Source organism: Elephas maximus, chromosome 6 (genome assembly GCF_024166365.1).
Source record: "Elephas maximus indicus isolate mEleMax1 chromosome 6, mEleMax1 primary haplotype, whole genome shotgun sequence".
Lineage (NCBI taxonomy): Eukaryota > Metazoa > Chordata > Mammalia > Proboscidea > Elephantidae > Elephas > Elephas maximus.
In genome coordinates this window covers 110,029,571-110,051,681 of record NC_064824.1, presented here as the reverse complement: position 1 = coordinate 110,051,681, position 22,111 = coordinate 110,029,571, and the positions used below count along the sequence as shown (strand labels likewise).

General features: G+C 34.3%; 1 protein-coding gene across 3 annotated transcripts in view; it reads left to right on the top strand.

The window, feature by feature from the left end:
• ERBB4 (erb-b2 receptor tyrosine kinase 4) overlaps positions 1–22,111 on the top strand; it is a 1,265,080-nt gene that overhangs the window by 966,560 nt on the left and 276,409 nt on the right. For all 3 annotated transcript variants that reach the window (XM_049888936.1, XM_049888934.1, XM_049888940.1), the window contains one exon: positions 2,996–3,070. In XM_049888936.1, coding sequence (XP_049744893.1) covers positions 2,996–3,070 — 75 coding nt within the window. The remainder of the gene's footprint in view (positions 1–2,995; positions 3,071–22,111) is intronic.

Here is a 22,111-nt window from a genome sequence, read left to right as displayed (position 1 = left end):
AAAATTATATAGTGAAAGAAATCCCACTGTGGGAGAGAAGACAAGAGGGGCTGTTTATGGAGTTAGTAAGTCTATATGTTTTCCATTGAAATGAAAAAAAAAAAAAATCCATTTTCATTTCAAAATTTTGTGCAAATTTTGTCAAAATATCTCAGCTGTATTTGTTACCTGGGTACTTCAAGGGGCTTACTGATTGCTGTCGAGTCGATTCTGGTTCAGTAATCAGTGTAAGTCAGTAAAAACTGGCAATTGTTAAATACAGCTTGATATCAGAATTCTAGATGTTGTTCTAGAATATGTTAATTAGACATATTATGGCTTCGCTTTCTGAATTTTCTGTAAGTATCCTACTTTAAAGGATTAATTTTTTGAGAGATTTTATTGTTCCGTATCCTGATTCTGTTCTTTAATTTGGGGTTTTGACTCTTCAAAATCTGGCCCCTATCTAGCCCTCCAGTTTCTTCTTTTTATTCTCCCCATAGCCTTATATTTTGCTCTTGAAAAATTCAGAGTTGCTGTATTTGTTTGTATGCACTATACATTTCCCCAGATCTGTGCTTTTGCTCATTACCCTTTAGAAATCACTACCACCCTAATGCCAATTCTCAGCACCGTAAACTTCAGTTGCCTAACTCCTCTAGGAGGGTTACCATGACCTTCTGAAGCTAGGCTAGGTATTCCCTCTCTTTGCTCCCCTAAAACTTTTTTTCATGTCTCTTATTTCATGAGGCACCTCAGAAGACAGACCTGGTGATCTGCTTCCAAAATGTTATAGCCTTGAAAGCCCTATGAAGCAGTTCTACTCTGTCACCATGAGTCGGAATCAACTCGATGTCAACTAACAACATTACATGTGCCACATTATACAATACACATCTGCTTACACATCTGTCTCCTTCATTAAATCGTGAGCTCATTGAGAATAGGATAAGCATCTAATTCATCTTTTTCCTCCCTCCAGGTCCTAGAACAGTAGGGGCACTTAGTAGGCATGCAACACAGATTTTTTTAAAGGCTGAATGAAGGCCTTTCATTATTCATACTTTCCCCTCAAGTAGAGTTTCACTTGCATGTATTTTTATCTAAAGCCAGACTGCAAACTAATCACGGCTTTCAGATTCTCACTGGGAAAGAAGTAGACTATAGATTTTACTAAATGGGAATACTCTATTTAAAATAATAATAATAGAACACATTTTGAAGAAGTTACACTAGCAACCTAGAAAAAAGGAATTGAATAAAAAGAAAACCATATAAGACAATTTAAGAGCTTCTTTTAGTGGTTAATTTCCCATTTTTACAAATGGTTTTGATTATGGATTATAGTACCAACGCAATGCTATATGTTCTAGTTATTTCTTATTTGCTTGTTTTTTAAGACTTATGTCACAGGTGCATTCCTCGTATTTCTCTAGGTTAAAATTTTACTGTACTGTTCAAAACAATTCCTCAAAAATAAAACAAAACAATTCCCTACTTGGTAGAAATGTTAAAGCAAATATTGAAGAAGTAGAGAGGTAATATTAGTTTGCCAATATTGAGAGTTATCTAAATATACAATAACAGTATGACCTTTAATATGAGCACCTTTTTATGTCATTTAATGATTTTAATTTCATCATCCTTTTTTCATTTTAAAAAATGAAATTTGGAAAAATATGTAATCTTTACTACCAACTGAATTAGTAGTTCTATAAATCTTAGCTGTTGCAGGAATCTGAATAATGCCCTGGAGCTATTTATATTTGATGAAAGAAAAGGGAAAGAAAAACAATTTAAGCACATTGGGAGATGGAAAAAATAATAGTTCTATAATATTTCAGAATGAAATTCCAGGAAATGTACTTCACAAGTCTGTGTACTTATATAATTCCACTTACGTGTTAATCTCAGTGGATTCTTTAGTTACGTGGATCTCAATTTATTCATTTCCTGCAGAGTATTTATTTATTTGTCGTTGTTTGAGTTCAATATTGTGGCAGTTTAAAAACCTGTTTTGTTTGCCTATTATGGTACTGCTATTTTAAAAGAAAGTGTCAAGATAAGCTGGAGTATGGTGAAACCAGTTAATTTGCTTTTTAAATGAACTCATGTTTAAACATATGTTTTAAAGACAGTCACAACCAAGGAATGTAATAATGTGATTACGTAAAATATCCATGAGAATAGCATTAAAGCATGTTAACTCATTTTCTGCCAAAATCAATCTTTAATGAGCAATTTAAAAAAAAAAAAAAAGTTGAGTCTATTCCTTATGGGACAGAGTAGAACTGCCCCATAGAGTTTCCGGGGAGGGCCTGGTGGATTCAAACCGCTGACCTTTTGGTTAGCGGCTGTAGCTCTTAACCACTACCCACCAGGGTTTCCTAATGAGCAATAACATTGAGTTATTATATTGAATAGCTCACTTTTCCTTTTTTTTTTTCTAATTTTGTTTTTTACTTAAACTAAAGAAACCATATACATGAAACAATTATAGCCATTTGAAATATCAAGTTATCATCAAGACCTATAATCATGAATGATGCAAATGAATTGAAAGTATTAGAAATGAGCTGTGTGTGTTTGGAAGTTATCCAGAGAAGCAGGGTAACATTTCTTTGACTCTGGATGTGTTTCTTTGCATTCCACTTGGATGGTAATTGCAATTCACTTCTGTGTACCCATTAAGCAATAATCTTCTCACTGGCTTCAAATTCATGGTGTTATAAAAATTGTCTAATAATTATAATTAAGAGTTTTTCACAATTGGTATTTATCTTACTGAGTCTTTTAAAAATGACTAATTTTTCTTTCCTTGTATTTTTTTTAAATTTGGATCTTCTGCAGGTGCATAGGCTCAAGTATTGAAGACTGCATCGGCCTGATGGATAGGTACTTGGTGTGCTTGCTTCCCATGCTCTTCCTCCGAGGTTCCGTGTGTGAGCACTGGTGCATGTGTCTGCATGTCACTGTGAATGGAGAATGATGTTTTCTGTTCTGTAATTGCCTGCAGGTGTAGCGGTCCCACTAGTCATGACTGCATTTACTACCCATGGACGGGCCATTCCACTTTACCACAACATGCTAGGTAACATCTACCATGTTTCCATTTTGTCACTCAAGTCTTTTCCCAGTGATCATGGATAAAAAGTACTAACCAGTTGGGCCAAATTTATACTCTCTGAAATTAGAGAGTTATCCAAGAGGCATAAAACACTTTGTTTTTTAAGCCACATTGCTTGCCACTTTTTCCTTCATTATGATTTCAGAGTCTGTATCGGCAATGCCATGATTTAAAATGTTATCCAGTGCTGAGAGGATTTTGAATTGCTAATCTAGAACTTTAATAGAATGTTTTTGTTCTTAATTCTGTAGATGATTGTCAAAAACATAAGAGAATTTTAAAGGAGCAGTTTACAAAAGTTCTATTTTAGTAAGATGTTTTTTGTTTAATCTGATTTGGTTTCTGATTTTATATTATTTTCAACTGGTTGGTATATTCCTTAGGTACCAGAATTACTACAGATTAAAGACAATATAGGAAATATTTTATTCAGGTAAAAGTATAACTTGGAATTAAAAAAAACAAACTCATATTAATCACGTTCACATAAAAACCTATACACAAATGTTTATAGTGTCTTCTTTCATAATCACCAAAAACTAGAAACTACTCAAGTGTTCTTCAGTTGTGGTATATTCATGCATTGTGACGATATTCAGCAATAAAAAGGGACAAACCACAGCTAATATACACAACAGCATGGATGAATCTTAAATGCAATTTGCTGAATGAAAGAAGCCAGGTTTAAAGCACTACATATGCTTCCGTTTATGTGGTATTCTGGAGAAGGCAAAACTATAAGGACAGAAAATAAATCAGTCATTGCCAGGGGCATGGGGTTAGGGGTGAGGTTGACTACAAAGCGGCATGATGAAATTTGGAGGAATAATGGAACTGTTCTGTATCTTGAACATGGTAATTTTTGCACAAATATTCAAAAGCCATTGAACTTTGAATTACAAAGAGTAAATTTTGCCAGATGTAAATTATACCTTGATAAATTCAACTTTTTTTTTTAATATCATTTTGAGGAAAATAGTAACTTTACAATCTCATATACAAATAGTATCAGCTGTGTGAAACAAATTCATTGTATCTTTTTCATAGGAAGGAAGTAGTAATAAATTACAATTAGCAAAATAAAACTTTTAGAGCAAATATTGCCTTTAAGATAAACCTTTTTATTGGAATATAAGATACATAGTAAATAAGTACATAAAACCTAAATACAAAGCTCAGTAAATTTCCCAAAATGAAACGTTTGTGTTACCACATCAAGAAACAAAGTATTACCAGAGCCCAATCCTCCTTGCATCTCCTCCCAATATCCACTGTCCTGACTTCAAACACCACAGATCAATTTGCCTGATTTTGTACTTTATATAAATTGAATCACATAATATGCATTCTTTGTATCTGGTTTCTTTTGGTAAATTTTATATTTATGAGATTGTTTCATGCCATTAAATTGAATCATAGTTTTTTTTTTTTATTATTTACATGGTATTATTTTAAATTTTTTTTAAAATAATCAAATAAGTGATTAAAAACAAAAAACAAACAATAAGTGATATGTCATATTAAGATATTTTTTAAGGATATAAGTAGAGAAATCAAATTCTAAGAATGGATGTGCTATAATCAATTTTATTTATACAGCAGTGGCACTTTGACATTTGGGCACAATCAGAGCTGTTTAGTACAGTTGTTTAGAACAAGGTCAAAATTAAGAAATAAATCACAGGAAATATGTAAATATATATTTACATGTATATAGATGGATAGAGAGAGAGAGATTATGAATGAGAAAACCTAAGGTCCAAATACAGTTTTATCAGCAAGGTCCATCTTAGTTTTTTTTCAAATTTGTGAAATAATTGTTTCTCCTTGAGACTTTGGTTGACCCACTGCACTATTAATTTTAAGAGTGTTTTCACATTTGTTTTGATGATTTTCTATAATAATTCCAGTTGATTAGTGAGAGTCTATGCTATGGTGGTTACATATGCTGTTTTTGGAGCCAGATTTTCTGAGTACAAAATTAAGCTCTGTTTCTTATGAGATGGGTGGTATTGGGTAAGTTCTTTACATTCTCTGAGCCTCAGTTTCTTCTTGTATAAAATGGGGATATTAATATTGATAACAAATTTGTTGTAAAGATTGAATGAGTGCATGTTTGCAAAGTTTTAGAACAGTGCCTGGCTCATAGAAATTACTCGGTAAAAGTTATTTGTTATTTCTCTATATATGTAAGGATTCTCTGCCTTAGGGATGGGGGGATATGTGTCACAGGGTGAGGAGGAAGGTTTCTCAAAATAACCTACAGAGTTTTGATGTGTACCTCAACCCTTTGCCTACTAGAGATTCTGATGAGCCCTTTCAAGAAAAGGATGATATTTTCTCTCTATTCACCTTGAAAATCACTATCAGGGCAATTGCTATCAATGGGGGTGGATCATAGGCTGGTTTGCATAGGCAGAGAAAAGGCTGATACCACAGGTGCAGAACACTTGTGGTTTGTAATTATTGTAATTGAGGTTATACAGCTTGAAATCATATTTTATCTTATTATAGATTTAATATTTCCAGCATTTAAACAAAATTAATATGGGAAATTGCCATCTTATTACCTGCCTAAGTTCCCACTCCAAACTCTGGGTTTGCAAGTCTGGACTAAAACACCTAATTCAGATTAGCCTGGTCCTGGTCAGTAACAGAGTATAGATAGTACAGCACAGCCCATTATTCCTCAAAAAAAAAAAAAAAAAAAAAAAAAACTCTAGCCCATTGTACAGGTAAAGAGGGAAGGTTTTTGAACGGGAAAGCCTGGGTTCAAATCTCGACTTTATTGTTTTTCTTATCTGTAAGTGGGGATGTTCATGGTAATTTTTAAAATGAAATTCTTATACCTCATAAAGTTGATGTGAGGATTAATTCGGATAGTACACAAGAGCTGTTATACAGTGCATGCTCACTGGTGATAATTACTACTCTAGTTGAAATCTTGGCATAAAATCTCATGAGGCTGTGTTCTATTCAGTAATTTATATAACAAACAAAAAAACCCAAACCCATTGCCATCGATTCCAACTCATAGTGACCGTATAGGAGAGGGTAGAACTTCCCCATAGGGCTTCCAAGGAGTGCCTGGTGGATTCAAACTGCCGACCTTTTGGTTAGCAGCTGTAGCTCTTAACCACTATGCCTCCAGGCTTTGCAATTTGTATAACAGAAGGGTATTAATCCAATAGTTTAGTGATTACAAAATTAGCAAATCAAAATTTCTAAGATTTTAAGCATTTAAATTTGTATCACACTTTTAAGTATAATGATATAGATAAATTTGTAGTAGAGTTTGTTCCTTTTAAAAAAAAACCTTGGATGATCCCAGAAACTATCACCCTAAGACACCCTTTTAACCTGGAACAGAAGCCATGCCTGGAGGTCACCTTTCATCCAAATAATAGATTGGCCTATTAAATAAACAGTAACACCTGTGAGAAATATGATCCTTAGAACAATCAACTGTACTAGGCCAAATGACATTTGCCTGAAAGAAAGATGAGAAGGCAAGGAAGGGCAGGAACATTGGAGGGATGGAAACAGGGAAGGCAAGGTGGAAATGGGGAGAGTGCTGACACACTGCAGGGATAGCAGCCAACATCACGAAACAATTGGTGTATGAATTGTTGAATGGGAAACTAATTTGCTGTGTAAACTTTCACCTAAAACACAATAAAATGTTCAAATATATATATACATATATATATATATTCACTGCACAAGCTAAACCAAATAAATAAATAAATAAAAACCTTAGGACACCTTTAATTTCTACCTGCTTTGAACTCAGTGTTTAAAAACAATGTGGCTATGAACTTCAGTTTTATTAACTTGTCAGATTTAATGAACTTGTCAGAGTCTGTTTATAAGGTAGTTTGAATTCACATGAAGGATTTAGCCTGGACACATTGGAAAAGTATTTATGACTGTAGGACATTTTGACACAAATTGGATAAGAATTGAAAGGAACAAGTTATTTCTTTTCTCAGGATCCTGAATATTGTGGTCAGTGCTTACTTCTCAGATGGGATAGGTATACATTTGATTGAAAGCAGGAGACTAATCCAGTAATATTTCAAGGCCTTTTCCGTTTCTAAACCCCCTGGTATTTTTTAAACTCTGTCTTAATTGATTCAAGTAAGTCTAACTTAATAGGGGGGAATCCCTGGGTGGCACATATGGTTATGTGCTGGACTACTAACCAAAAGTTTGGTGGTTCAAACCCAACTGGAGGTGCCTCAGAAGTGAGGCCTGGTGGTCTGCTTTTGAAAGTTCACAGTCTTGAAAACCCTATGGAATGAAATTCCATTCTGCACACGTGAAGCCACCATGAGTCAGAATATAGTTGAGGGCAACAAAGAACAACAACAAAATAGGAAGTCAAAAAAAGTTGAAAATAATTGTTTTAAGTTTTATGAACTGTTTTAACTGGTAGATTATCCAAATACCTGGTTTTCTTTTAATCACAGAAAATTACACTGAGCATGTCTATTTGGCCTTTTCAAAATATTTAGAGTTCGTATTCCCTTAAAAACAAAACAAAAAAACACTGACGTCAAGTCCATTCCAACTCATAGCGACCCTATAGGACAGAGTAGAACTGCCCCATAGGGTTTCTAAGGCTGTAACATCTTTACAGAAGCTGACTGCCACATCTTTCTCCTGCAGAGCTGGCTGGTTGGGTTCAAACCTCCAACCTTTTGGTTAGCCGTCGAGCGCTTTAACCACTGTACCACCAGGGCTCCTTTCATGCTCCCTACTACCCCATTATGCTGTATTCTGTCTCCTGAACAGCAGGAAAGAAGGTTGAAGATTGAACTGAAAACAGGTGAAATGTTTCCAATCTTGATCGACCTTTATTTCCTAAGCAGTGGTATTCTTTCCCGAGCCTGCAATTTGTGAATTGGTTTCAATGCTCCATTTACCTTACCCACTGCTGGAATTTCTTCCAAGAAGATTGGATAAGATAGAATAGAATTTTTTTTTTAACCTTTAGTCTCCTAGAATATGCTACTTATAATGAAAATAATACTTGCTATTTTAGAAGTTTTCCTTACTTTCTTTATCTGAATTAAGTGCCTTAAAAATAACATTTGCCTTTGCTTTTTCCATCAACAATCCCATGAAGAAATACATTCAGCAAGTTTTTTTTCTTTTTTTAGAGTCTCTATTTTAGCTTCAACATATTCTATTTTCACATAGATTCTGATAGTCCAAAGTATTAGATTCTATTTTTGTTTCTCAGGCAAATATTAATCCAAAACTTTATATAACCTTAGTCTATTATTTGATTAGTGCCTGAATTTGTTAATCTCAATAAGCAAAATCTCCACTGACCAAGAAATTTTTTTTTGTTAGTTTACAATAAAAAATGTAAACTGACAAAACTTTTAGAATTTGTGAAATGAAGTAAAATGACTTGTAAATATCTGTTAAAGGATTTATGTCTGCCTCCTGGCTCCAATTCAATTATTCTAAGTGCTTCACAATATGAAATAAGGTAACTGAACTCAGTTTAACTCTCTAAAGTTTGTATGGGCAGATATTGGAAACATTTTGTATTCCTGTCACATTATAATGCCTATGTCACACTTTTACTTTATGGTCCAATGATCCTTATGTTATGAGAGATCATATAACAGTTCATTCTTTGGCAGTGTGACCCATGAGTGACATATGATAGAGATTATGCAATATTCTTGGTACTACTTTCACAAATGGCACAATCTTTCTTTTGTTTGTTTATTTTGCCCGCAAGGAACTTATTTTATAACTCATGTCCAAATCCAGTGGTCAAAATCACCCATAGATGGTTACCTTAGATGAATGGCAGTTGGGTTTTGATCATCAGCTCAATAAATAAAGGTACACATACTTTTTATTATAAGTCTATCCTCACCTCACCGTGTTCTGTATATTAAATTTACTATTGAATTAAAGAGAGTTCAGAGAGGTGAAGGAGAGTGTATGAGTCTCTTCTTTTCTGGGTGATTTGTATCTGACACTTTCCAGAACCCAGCAAATGCCAAATTTATAGGGAGATTATAGGGGAAGAGCATAACATTTCAACTCAGCCATTGTTAATTATTGTTCATACAACAGTTCAGGTGGTTACTTTAAACAAAAATGTTTAATGAGACAAGTTTGCATGAGTCGCTTTGACATTGATACCAAAATGGCCATGCATTGTTAATAGAACTTGCAGAGTTCTAGAAATATTTATATTATACTCTAACTTACTGATTCTAAAAATGTGACCAGAAGAAGCCATGCTTATAGTTCATAGTCAAAAGAGGTATTTAAAAGCAGTGGCTTTAAAACTAGCAAAAGGAAATCTAAAGATAACATTATTGAATTAGGAATACGTTGATTATACTAGTTAAGGTCAAAGCAAAAATTTCATTAGATAGAGTGAACCATTGTGAATACTTACCTTTGTCTTGTATAAACATCTTTCTATGGTATAGAAATCATAGTGTTTTATGATATTAATTTATGATTTGGAAAGATGTCAGGACTGGTTACAGTCTATGATCTCAAAAATATCTTTGAATCCATTGAAATTTGTTACTGGTAATTGAATGTCTTTTCTTAAAAACAGAAGCAAACAAACAAAAAAACTCTAAAACCTGTTGCCGTCGAGTTGTTTTTGACTCATAGCAACCCTATAGGACAGAGTAGAACTGCCCTGTAGAGTTTTCAAGGAGCAGCTGGTGGATTCAAATTACAGACCTTTTGGTTAGCAGCCAAGCTCTTAACCGCTGTACCACCAGGGCTCCAAGAAAGATAAAAAGTAGAGGATATTCCCTGAAGCCTTGGCTCCTTTCTTTATACGTGTATTTAACATTTTAAAAGTACTTCGTATATTCTATTCCAAGAGTGGACCCTTGGCATTCTTTTCCTATAAAGTACCATTCAGAGGTATCAATATGGCATTATTATTACTATGGACTTTTATTGGGATTCTTAGCAAGTTAAAATATTAAATTCTATTTCAAAACATTTCATTTCTATCACTTTTCCAACTATGTGTAGTCAAAATTATAACCAAGTAATAATGTAAATCCTTTGTAAATATTTCTGTAAATGGTTCATGAAGCAATGCTTTGCCAATATGCGAAGGAAGTGGAAAAGTAGAAGATACGGTAAAATAACCAAATAAAGAGAAATTGCTAATATACATATATATACATACCTACATGCACATATATATGTATATGTATGTGTGTATATATATATGTGTATATATATGTATATCATCTGAAAACACTTAGCCTGGCCCTCTACTAAAGTCTCAAACAAAAGTTAATAGTTAACTATTGAGAGTTAAGGTGGTGTCTTCTCATCTTATAGGCAGTGCTCAAATACAATGGATTGAATGATTTGAAATGTGTATGTTATAAAATGATTAGGATTATTGTCATACAGCATGCGTCTTTGATCTTATGCCTGCTCCTGCTGTTCACTTCTTAAAAGCATACTTAATTTGTGTTTTTAAATGATTTCTGTGCTTTATAGGAAAAAAGGCAGATTAATTGCACAGCAGCGAATGTGCTGAAGTAAACTTCATTGTGAAGATATTAACGAATTAGCGTCTATACTGTCGTAGTTTGATCCCAAAGCATATTTTGAAATTTAAAATATTATTGACCTGGGTTGTATCTTTGGTAACTAATATGTTATATTTTAAAAAATTGTCTGTGATTAGGTAAAATAAAGAAGCTGTTTGATTGCTGTAAATTCCACTACGTTCATTTTCTATTACTGTGTAATTAATTGCTGCACACTTGGCTTTAAAACACCCATTTAACAGCCAACAGTTCTGTAGGTAAGAAGTCTAGGCATGGCATAACTGGGTTCTCTGTTAGGATCTCTCACCAGGCTGAAATCAAAATGTTTTCTGGGCTGTGTTCTCATCTGGAGCTTGGAGTTCTCTTCCTAGCTCTTTCAGGCTGTTGTTAGAATTTATTTTCTTGCTGTTGTAGGACTGAGGTTTCCCTTTTGTTGCTGACTTTAGGCCTAGGCCGGGCTGAGCAACTTGTTGCCATGCGCAGTGCTTGTAACGTAGCCCTCTCTGTCTTCAAAACCAGCAAAAGTGCATCTAATCCTTCTCATGCTTTGACTTCCCTACCAACGATCTCTCTGACCTCTTGTTCTTGGTGCCATTGAGCCCCATAGGAATTTCTTGGCTTTAATCTTGTTGGGGGCAAGTCAGCAGATCTTTCTCCACCAGAGCCACTGGGTGGGTTCAAGCTGCCAACCTTTTGATCAGCAGCTGAGCACTTAAACTTTACGCCACCAGGGCTCCTTCTCCGACCTCTAGACTCAGATATAAAAAGTTCGGGTAATTAAGTCAGGTCCACTTGGATTGTCTCCCTCTTTAATATCGAGTAATTTGAGAACTTAATTACATCTGCAAAATTCTTTCACACAAGCACCCTGATTAGTGTTTCGCTGAATAAATGGGAGAAACTGTGTGTACACCAGGGTCTGGGAATCTTGGGACACATCTTAGAATTCTGCCTACCACACCCACCATGATGAGTTAATCACATAACTTTTCAACTGTCATTTCTTGCCCTGCAAGGAACTTTATTTTCTGAGTCCCATGCTACTTTGCCAGATGAGGATACTTTTGTATCTGTGGAAGAAATTTGTCTTTATCTTCAAATAATTTATTCTGTTCATATAAAAAAAAAAAAAAAAGAGCCTGAAGGAAGCAATAAGCTGTTGTCTTAGAACTTACACTAGGGTTCTGTCTGTATCATTAGACCTCAGAGTCCACATTGGCTCCAGGTGCCCAATATTCCATTCATGAGCAGCAATTCACAGATCCAATTCATGTTAAACTGCCCCAAGGTTAACACCAAGTTTATAGTCTTTCTATTTATTCACCAGACTCGTGAGTCTTACCCAAGTCTCTGGACCTACACTGCCCAATATGGTAACCACTAGCCACATATGGCTATTGAACTCTTTAATTGCTGTGAAAACGAAATGATACGTGCTGTAGTTGTAAAAAGTATACTGAATTTTGAAGACTTAGTAAGGAAAAGGATGTGTAAGATATCTCATTAATAATATTTCATATTGATTACATCTTGAAAGTTCAATAACTTTGGATACACTGAGTTAAATGAAAATGTATTATAATTAATTTTACTTATTTTTTAATGTGGCTACTAGAATACTGAAAATTACATATTTAGCTTGCATTATGTATCTATTGGACAATGCTGTTCTAAGCCACTTATCATAAAACTTTGAGTATTCTGACCAATAAAAATATTTTCATCACACACTCATCTGTGTGTGTGTATATATATATATACACATATACTATATAATGGAAATTTAAATGTATGAAATGAAAATTTAATGTAAAAAGCATTTTAATAATGCTTTTTCTTTCATTTCTACCTTGGAGGTTGTTTCATTCCAGAATGTGATATGTAGATGGCTAAAAGAAGACAGTTTGGTAGTGTAAATTCATCCCAGGAATTCCACATGTAGGCTTATTTCCTATAAACCATGTTTTGGTAACAGTTTTACATGCCATAAGAATAGTAGAGGGAATGCTTTTGCATATTCATGCAAGGTGTTGATTTCATCAGCTTCAATAGAGAGCAGATGGGATGACTAAGACATTCCCAAAGACAAACATCTGTTTGCCTGAACCCATTGCATATACCTGGATGTGTATATGTGCACACAGATCTTACGCGCTTCTACAAGAGAAGCAGGCTAAAATACAACAATTTGAGTCTGCATTTAGAATTCCCAGTGCTATCTACTTGTTAAACTGAAAATTACACAAAGATTTCAAAGTATATAGACTATATTAAATTTTTATTTTATATGCAATATTTCTATTTAAATATTGTTTCAATTTTTGTATGTCACAAATGAACAATATTTAAGCAGAGAGATTTCTTCAGTACAAGTCAAATTTCTAATTTTTATAAAATGTGACATAAACTCAGAAAAAGTCAGAATTATTCCCTGTATAATTAAAAAAAAAAAAAGGCATACATTAAATTAGACCCTAAGTAAGTATCTTTTCTTTTTTCGTATTTCCTATTTAACTAAAGGAAGCTAATTAACTGGGACCCCCTTATGTGATGTGGTTGCATAAAATGATGTGTAGATATTAACTCAAATTGCTCTCTTTATGCTTTTTTTCTTATTACCTCAGCACATTCCCTAGCTAATCATTCTTTCATAAACATACAATTATTTTTCCCTACTATGCATGCAGGTAGGAGCTAATTAACAGGGATCACTTTGATTTACCAATGAGATTCCTTCGCAGTAATTGCATTCTCCCCTGCCATCCACCCCTGGACCCAAAGTGATGTAATTTCACTGTAATTTCCCAGTAATTCAGTACTAAACAATGGATGACAAAGAAGAGGAAACTCGCCTCTTATAAACTCTGAACGCTTGTAGCCATTGAAAATTTTTATGGCATTCTGTTCCTCTGCTTAAAGTAAAGCATTCCATATGCTGGAGTCATTTATGGAATAATTACAGTTACTTTTAGTGGAGTAAAAGTAAAACAATAAAATTACAAAAAAAAAAAAAAAACCTTCAACATAAAAAGTTTACTTCTTGTAGGGGAAAAAAATCATCTTATGAACAAAGCAAAATTTACTGTTAAAGCAATGTCTGTCTTTGACTATGCACAAGGAGAGAAAGGACCAATGGAAAGATCAAAACATTAGTTCTTATTTTTGTCCCAGAGTAGTGTTGCTTTTTCCAAAATCCTCTCAAATTTGGTAGCTCATTTTTGCCAGTTTTTTTTTTTAATCCTAATATGTATCTGTCAGCTGTGATACATTAACACATTTGACAAACCTGTAAAACTATCACCATTACAATTTTACAATGAGGAAACAGATTCAGAATAATTAAGCAATTTACAAAATACCACTCACCTAGTAAATGACAGACCCAAGGTTTGAGTTCAGGTTTGTCTGATTCTAAAGCCTGCATTTTTCCCCCCATTATACCTGGCTGGTTCCCAAGTAGAAGAAGAGTTAAAAGCTATTCTTACGATAAGAATGAGTGTTTTACAGTCTACAAAAAGAATTCCAACAATTGTCTTTTCCTTTGTCCTAATTTTTACCTCCAGTGGATTTAAAATTCTTATCCTCACACAGAATACTTAACTCTAATAAGGCATCTGGCATTGCTTGTGCAAAATAAAACAATACCTTCCATAATCTGAACGTATTCTCTTAAATTGCAATATAATATAAATTTTATATATTCTAAATAGATTAGTAACTAATCTAAGATGTGTGAATAAACATAGGCATGTTATTATTAAATTTTTTTCTAATGTGTGAGCTGCTTATAAATTCTATAAAGATTTGATGCTGTGGTTCCGTATGAGAACCACTTCCACCAGACCTATGACCAATCCCATTTTAATACTCTCCCTACATCCCTGTTACCAGGTGGAAACCCCAGGTTCTGCTCAGTGTGACTCGCATCAGCCAATAAATGAGAGACCAAGATGGGAGAGTTGAAATGCACCCTTATTTCATTGTGCAAGGAAAGGAGGCAGTTGGATTTGCTGTTGCCAAGACTGCTCAGTGAGGTTAAGGAGAAAGATCACTTTTAAAGGGTTTGCAAGTAGGAAATTCATATGAGTTACATCAGCAACATTCTTAATCATACTATGCAGGCGCAATGGGGTTTACATATAACTTCATGCATCACCAGAACTTTAATGTAAAGTTATGGGGCATGCCAAGCAAAGGAAGCAGGATTCTAACGCAAAGCTGTGGGATGAGCTAAGCAAGTTGCTTGAGGCAGTGAAATTTTCCATAGCCTGTGGACCTCTGTCTTATGCCCAACAATGTAGTGCCAGGCTTTGTCAGGCTTTTTTTTTTTTTTCCCCTCCCTAGTCTGTAATGTATAATCTGAAGGATTGAGCAAAACTGAGTAGAGTTCAGGTGGTAAAGTGTGATTTCACTTTTGATGTGGTGAAGAGAGATATCAGGTAAGAAGTATTTTGCCTGTTACTGATACAGTCAAAAACACAATGTTTTATTTGTTTTTAAAAGGGAGAAAACAAAAATTCCTCCATGTATGCTTTTTAACAGTATTCAGTCAATAAATATTTATCATATTTACTACATATCAGGTATTGGATCCACATATCAGGTACTTGGATCCACAATCAACACCCAAGGAAGCAGCAGTCAAAAAATCAAAAGATGCATTGCATTGGGTAAATCTGCTGCAAAGGACTTCTTCAAAGTGTTGAAGAGCAAAGATGTCACCTTGAATATTAAGGTGTGCCTGACCCAAGCCATGGTATTTTCAATTGCATCATATGCATGTGAAAGCTGGACAATGACTAAGGAAGACCGAAGAAGAGTTGACATCTTTGAATTGTGGTGTTGGTGAAGAATATTGAATATACCATGGACTGCCAAAAGAACGCACAAATCTGTCTTAGAAGAAGTACAACCAGAATGCTCCTTAGAAGCAAGGATGGTAAGACTGTGTCTTACATACTTTGGACGTGTCGTCAGGAGGGATCAGTCCCTGGAGAAGGACGTCATGCTTGGCAAAGTACAGGGTCAGCAGAAAAGAGGAAGACCCTCAATGAGGTGTATTGACACAGTGGCTACAACAATGCGCTCAAGCATAACAACAATTGTAAGAATGGCACAGGACTGGGCAGTGTTTCATTCTGTTGTGCATAGGGTCGCTATGAGTCGGAAACGACTCGACAGCACCTAACAACAACAACAGGTATTGTGCTAAAGTACTGAGAAGAGAATGTAGAGAAAAAATAACATAATTCTTAATATCATAAAATTTACAGTTTCATGGAAGAGAGAAATGTTATTTAATGTCAGGTTAGCATATATAATCAACCGTTTTCAGTTACAGTAATTATGTTCAATAAAGTCTCCACCAATACTAAATTAGCAAATACCAAACCAGTATTGCTGACCTCAACTTTTAAAATGAGAGAATTCACAAATACAGAATCTAGGAATAATGAAGATCAACTGTATGATTTTTTACTATGAGTAAAAAGCAAATTGATCTGTGGTGTGGAGTTTTAAGGAAAAGAAAAATTTCATGAATGACATATGAGTGTTTGACCTGAATAACTGGGTGAAAGGTGATATAAACTGAGATAGAGAAGACTCAGAAGGAAGTGAAGCAAATTCTACGGGGAAATAAAAATTTTGTTAGGTCATGATAAGTTTGAGATGTCTGTTTGATAACTGAGTGAAGGTATTGCCTAGGCAGATAAATATAAGAACTCAAGATAGGGATCTGAGCCATCATTCATATTTAAATTTATAACATTGGGTGAAATTCCATAGGCAGAAAGAATAGATGGAAAAGAAAACTGAGTGAGCCATAGGATACTTCATCATTTAGGGGCAAAGCAGAGAAGGATACAGCATAGCAAAGGAGATTGAGACAGAGGGAGGAGGAGTGGGAGGGAAACCAGGAAAGTGTGAAGTTAAGGAAGCCAAGTGAAGAACGCATTCCTATACAAAGGGTAGTGAAACAATGTCTGTCTAATGCTGATAAGGAAGTAAATATTGACCATCTTGACAAAACAGAAGTTATGGGGAATCTTCAAAAGTCAGAGAAAATTTTCATTGGAGTGGTAGGGAATAAATGGTTTAAGAATTGAAACAGGCTAAGAAGAGGAAAAGACAGAACGGAGTCAGTTTGTATACAGAAATATCTCAAGGTGTTTTGCTGCAAAGGGGAGGAAAACATGGAATCAAGGGAATTTTTTTTTTTTTTTTGCTTACATTGGGAAGTCTAGCGTGTTTGTAAACTGATAGGAACGACTGAACAACTGCAGCCACAGCGAATTCATCAGAAGAAATAGAAGTCAGTGCACAAGTGGCAAGGTTGGCCACAGAAAAACTAGGGAACATGCATCCATTATAACTGGAAGTGATTCAGAGTGTATAGGTAAAGATGCAGGTAGTGAATTTGATGGTGAGAATAAGAGCAATGCACATCTTATCCTCTTTTTAACTGAAATACAAGATGATGTCATCTGAGACTGGAGTGAGGGAGGCAATATTGGAAATTTGAAGAAAGGGAAGGTGCGAAGTAGTTGCCATCAATCTAGCAGTAAAGTGGTATTGCTAGACAGTGCTAAAGTGTCTACTTGAGATCTGTAGTCATAAATCAAAATGATTCCAGTAAATAATGTTATTTTATCCAGTCACATTATTGTTGTTTAGATGTATGAAGGGACACTTGGATATTTGGTTTTCCTGAAAAAGCTAGAAGAATTGGGAGATAAAGAAAATGTGAACAGATTAGGCTTGAGGAAGAAAAGACCCCATTCACCATTTAATCAAGATAATAAGTAAGAGGGTAGAGGAAGTTGCACATAGATACACAGCTTTGGTAGAAGGAGGCTGAGGGAGTTCCTGTTTAATGGTGTATATTCTCACTGAAGTTGCAGACGCAGTCATATTGGCAAGACAGAGAAGGGTATGCTTTACTGTGTAAAGAAGTGATGACCTGGGAAATTAAATTGAAATATAAACTGTGCTAACTTTTGCATTTTAAAATTTCTGACATTAATTCACAAATCATCAATAATTTGCAATATGGTACTTTACATGCTTCCAACTTGAAGGTCATCCTATTTCATTTCCACAAGGGAAATAACATGTTGTGGTTTGCTATCAGTGACTCTGGACTCATTAAATTAGAAGACTGTTAAATACATAATCAAGATCTAACCACATCTTTTATGATTCTGTGAAATTAACAGATTTCAATACCTAGAGTGCTAATTGCAAAATGCTGATATATAACAATTACTCCAAATTACAGCATTACTACATCAGCAATTGTGCAGTTATGGTACATTAGTAAATCAGGAAATCATACCAATATATATTTCCTTTTTCATTATTTCAAAATGCTCTTCAGTTAGGAATTATGCTGAAAAACTCTTTACAAATAAAGTGTCTTTGACTTCTGATTATACTGATACACCTAAATTTATCTTCAAACAGTGGTTCTTATCTTAATAGTTTGTCCCATATACCTCCTTTTAAAAATTAAAGCAAGAAAAATTATAATTCATCATCTTGATGGTTAATACTCACCAGTCATATTTTAGATATCTCTTTTTTCCCCCTTTCCTGTTTCTTTGTAAGATTAATTATTTTCTTTCACGCCAATAGATATACCTCCTTTTCGTGGTTGCATAGTACTCCTTAGCATCAGTGCACCACCAATCACCTTTTGAAGGATAGTCAGGCTGTTTCTAATTTTATGCCTTTTACAAATTAAAAAATAATCATTATACACATTTTTATGCTTGGCATTATAAAAAGGATGTTTAGCTAACTATCAACTAACACATATGGAAAATATTCAATTTTAATATTCAAATTTGCTAATTATTTTGAAAAAGTCAAATAGGAAATAAGAAACTTTAAAAATTATGGAACTAAAAATACATGCATTAAGAACATGAATTAGTCTCATTATATAAATATGTGTATATATATGTATGTGTATATATGCATATATTTATATATGTATGTATAGTTTTATAACATTTATTTTATTTACCTGTCTAAAATTAGATGACGTTGCTCTGGTGGCTCAAATGTTAACTGCTAACCAAAAGGTTGGCAGTTTGAACCCATCCAGTGATTGCATGGGAGAAAGGCCTGGCAAATTCTTCTGTAAAGATTACAGCCTAGAAACCCCTAAGGGGCAGTTCTACTATGAGGTCTAAGGGGTCACTAGGAGTTGAAATCAACTCAATGGTACCCCACAACAAAAAATTAGATAAGTTTGAAGTACAGCTATAAGTTGTTCACCAAAAGTTGCCAAGAACTACATGAATTGCAACTTTTTTGCAGTGAAATTTGTTTTCTCTATGATGCTACCACTCAATTAATGGAAATGACATGATTGTTAAAAGAGTTTACTTAACGCTTTTTCAAAGTTTGTTCATTTTAAATTGGTTTTAGGTAGTTCTAGATGGACAGCTAACCTATATGAACCTTTAATGTTTCAGAAGTTCACAGGATGAACTTGATACTATACAGTTATATAATAAGTAAAACTTAAAAGAATGACTTAACAAGTCATAGCAATGTCCAATGCTTTTATAAACTAAAATTAGATTGTTTGGGAGGGCTTGTCCCTCTCTTTCTCTCCCTGTCTTTGGTTACTTTAAACATGATTACCTGTCAATAAAGGATAATTGGTATGAATTTTATGAGTTGGTGCCAATTATACACCATCACAACTTTACAGTTGTGTTTTTTGGATTGTTTTGTTTGGCTATTTTGCAAAAATACTAATGTACTTAATGGTCCTAAAATGTATCTAAGAAAAGATGATTGAATCCTCCAGCAACTAACTCAGCACCAGGGAGTGAAGTTAGGGCACATTAACTGCTTATTTTTGCTTTTTTTTTTTTTTATGAGGCATTGGTGGTTCAGTGGTAGAATTCTCCCTTCCATGCCGGAGACCTGGGTTTGATTCTTGGCCACCATGAGTCTGCCACCAGTGGATTGCATGTTCCTATGATGTCAAACAATTTTCAGTGGAGCTTCCAAACTAAGATAGACTAGGAAGCAAGGCCTGATTATCTACTTCCAAACAATAGTTGGGATTGTTCATGGAGTCCTCATGAGTCTGGGGGCCAACACAAAGGCAGCTAACAACAACTTGCTCTACACTCTATTTGACCTAAGCAAAACTGAACTTTTGCATAAACTCAACTGTTATGATTGTACATAAAGCCATTTGCCTAAATAATATTCCAAATGGAAAAATAAAGATATGTAATAAGAAAAAAAAAATGAGCAAAAGAAAATTTATAAATGTACCTCTGTCAATATATTTAAAAGGAAGTACTCTTTGTCCCCATATTATTTTAGATTACTTCCTTAATGACACTTTGCAAGACAAAGAGATTTTAAAACGTCCTCTTCTAGATGTCCATAAGCGATATATAGCATCTGATTGGGCTGAATATTAATAAGTATACATAATTTCAATAGTAGAAAAATAATGGACAATAAACACATAGAAAAATTAATAGATTTGCTAGGAACAAAGTATGTTTCATGTAGATGTGTTCCCTGCCCCCACCCTTCATTTTGCATGTAAATGAAATGGTTTCAGGCAAAGTGTAAAGTTATCTTGCTATTACATTATTTCAATGTTGTTTGAATTGGCTTAGGTTTGATTTTTTTTTTTTTTTTCTTTCTCTTACTTTATCTAGTGGCTCTGAGTCTGTATTCAGAGCACCTGCAGAATCATAAGCTTCTAAGTAACAGCTTTTGGGAAAAAAAAAAAAAAAATGGTTTTCTCCCCAATTAGAAATGTGTTCTAATTAGGGATTGAGTGTTCATGTAACTTTAAAAAGGAGCTATATTACTAAACATTGTTATTAGATACTCAAAGTGTGTTTTCATGAGTTCTGTCACAATGAACCACCCCTTAGAATATAAAAAGTAATCCATTCTATGTTAAAAACAGCATTTAAAGTAGGGAGCAATGACCAAAAGCTTTTGTGAGGGAGGGTTTGTTTGTCTTTTCTCCAAGTCCTCTGTGGAGTATTTTAAAACAGAGTAGACGGAAACAGCCTCACCCTCTCATTTTTTCTCCTTGGGTTACTTCCAATCTACTATGTGCAAAGAAATTAGAAAAAATTAGGTACTTGTGTTTTGCCAAGTTAAATGCTAATGAAGAGTTCAGTTTTCCTCATGTTGTCTTTAATGGTCTTCCAGTACAATATTTGCTTAATATGAGTAAGGTTGGCAAACATTCTACTACTTTTCAACTTTATCACTATTTGCAAATGGGTGACAACTAATATGCCTTCCATTAGAACATGTACGATTTAAATTCCGCAGTTCAGAAACTGATCCATGAGGAACTTAACAAGCATCTACCTGGAGGGAAAGTGTAAGACGCCTCCTCTCCCACAGCACACCCTCCTCCCCCCAAATAAAAGAGTTTAGTAAAGGCTGCCATAGTTAAAGCCTACTGACTGTCCAGGAGTGTGTGCTAAGGAAGTAAAAATAATAGAATCACCAAGGCTGTTAAGAGTGAACTAGAAAGGAAAAGGGCCATTGCTTTCTTCTCTTGTTTGTAAAAACCGGATTATCTCAAGATAATGCATTTGACCATCAAAATGCAAGAAAAGAAGAGAAAAGTGGAAAATCTAGACATAGTTCCTTTTTTAGTTGGGACCTTATTTGGCTACAAGTGAAAGAATAATTTGATTTTCATTATTAAATGCAGCATTTGTGTTTTATTCCTTTACATAACAGGACGTGTAGAACTGAGATAGATGTTGACATGGGTTCCATGGATCAGTAACATGAGGGCCAGAATCTCTGTGATTTTCTTGAGTTTTTGTTTGATGGTAAAATGGAGGCTGAAGCTCCAAGCATTATGACCAAGGACAGAAATGGAAGGAAAGACTCTAACAGTTGTCCTTTTAATCAGAATGCAAATCTTCCCCAGAATCTTTCTAGCAGACTTTTAATTTCATCTCACTAGCCAGAAATTTGTTGTAAGATGACACAAAGATGCAGAGAGCCTGGAGAAGTTGTTATTTAGCTTAAAAAAAAAATCTAGATTGGAAGGTGTCAGGAAGGAAGGGATAAGGAAGGACTGTTGGGCTAGCCATCCAGGGACTTTGACACAGTGTGATGGAGATGGCAGACAAACTTAACAACAACAAAAATAGACACAAAAATAATTGAAGATTAATTTTTCTGCTTTTAGGGTAAAATATTATTTTACCTTTTTTTTAAATTAGAAATAAGCAAATATTCAGAGAAGCATTAGATACCCTTTCCCTACTTCTCTTTCATTAGAGATATTTTATAATTATGCTTTTGTAAAGTTTAAAAACAATATAGAAACCTTTGAAATTGTTGTAGGATTTATGTCCTTTTAAGGATTGATTTAAGACAAAAAGTATGTATGTATTTATAGAAT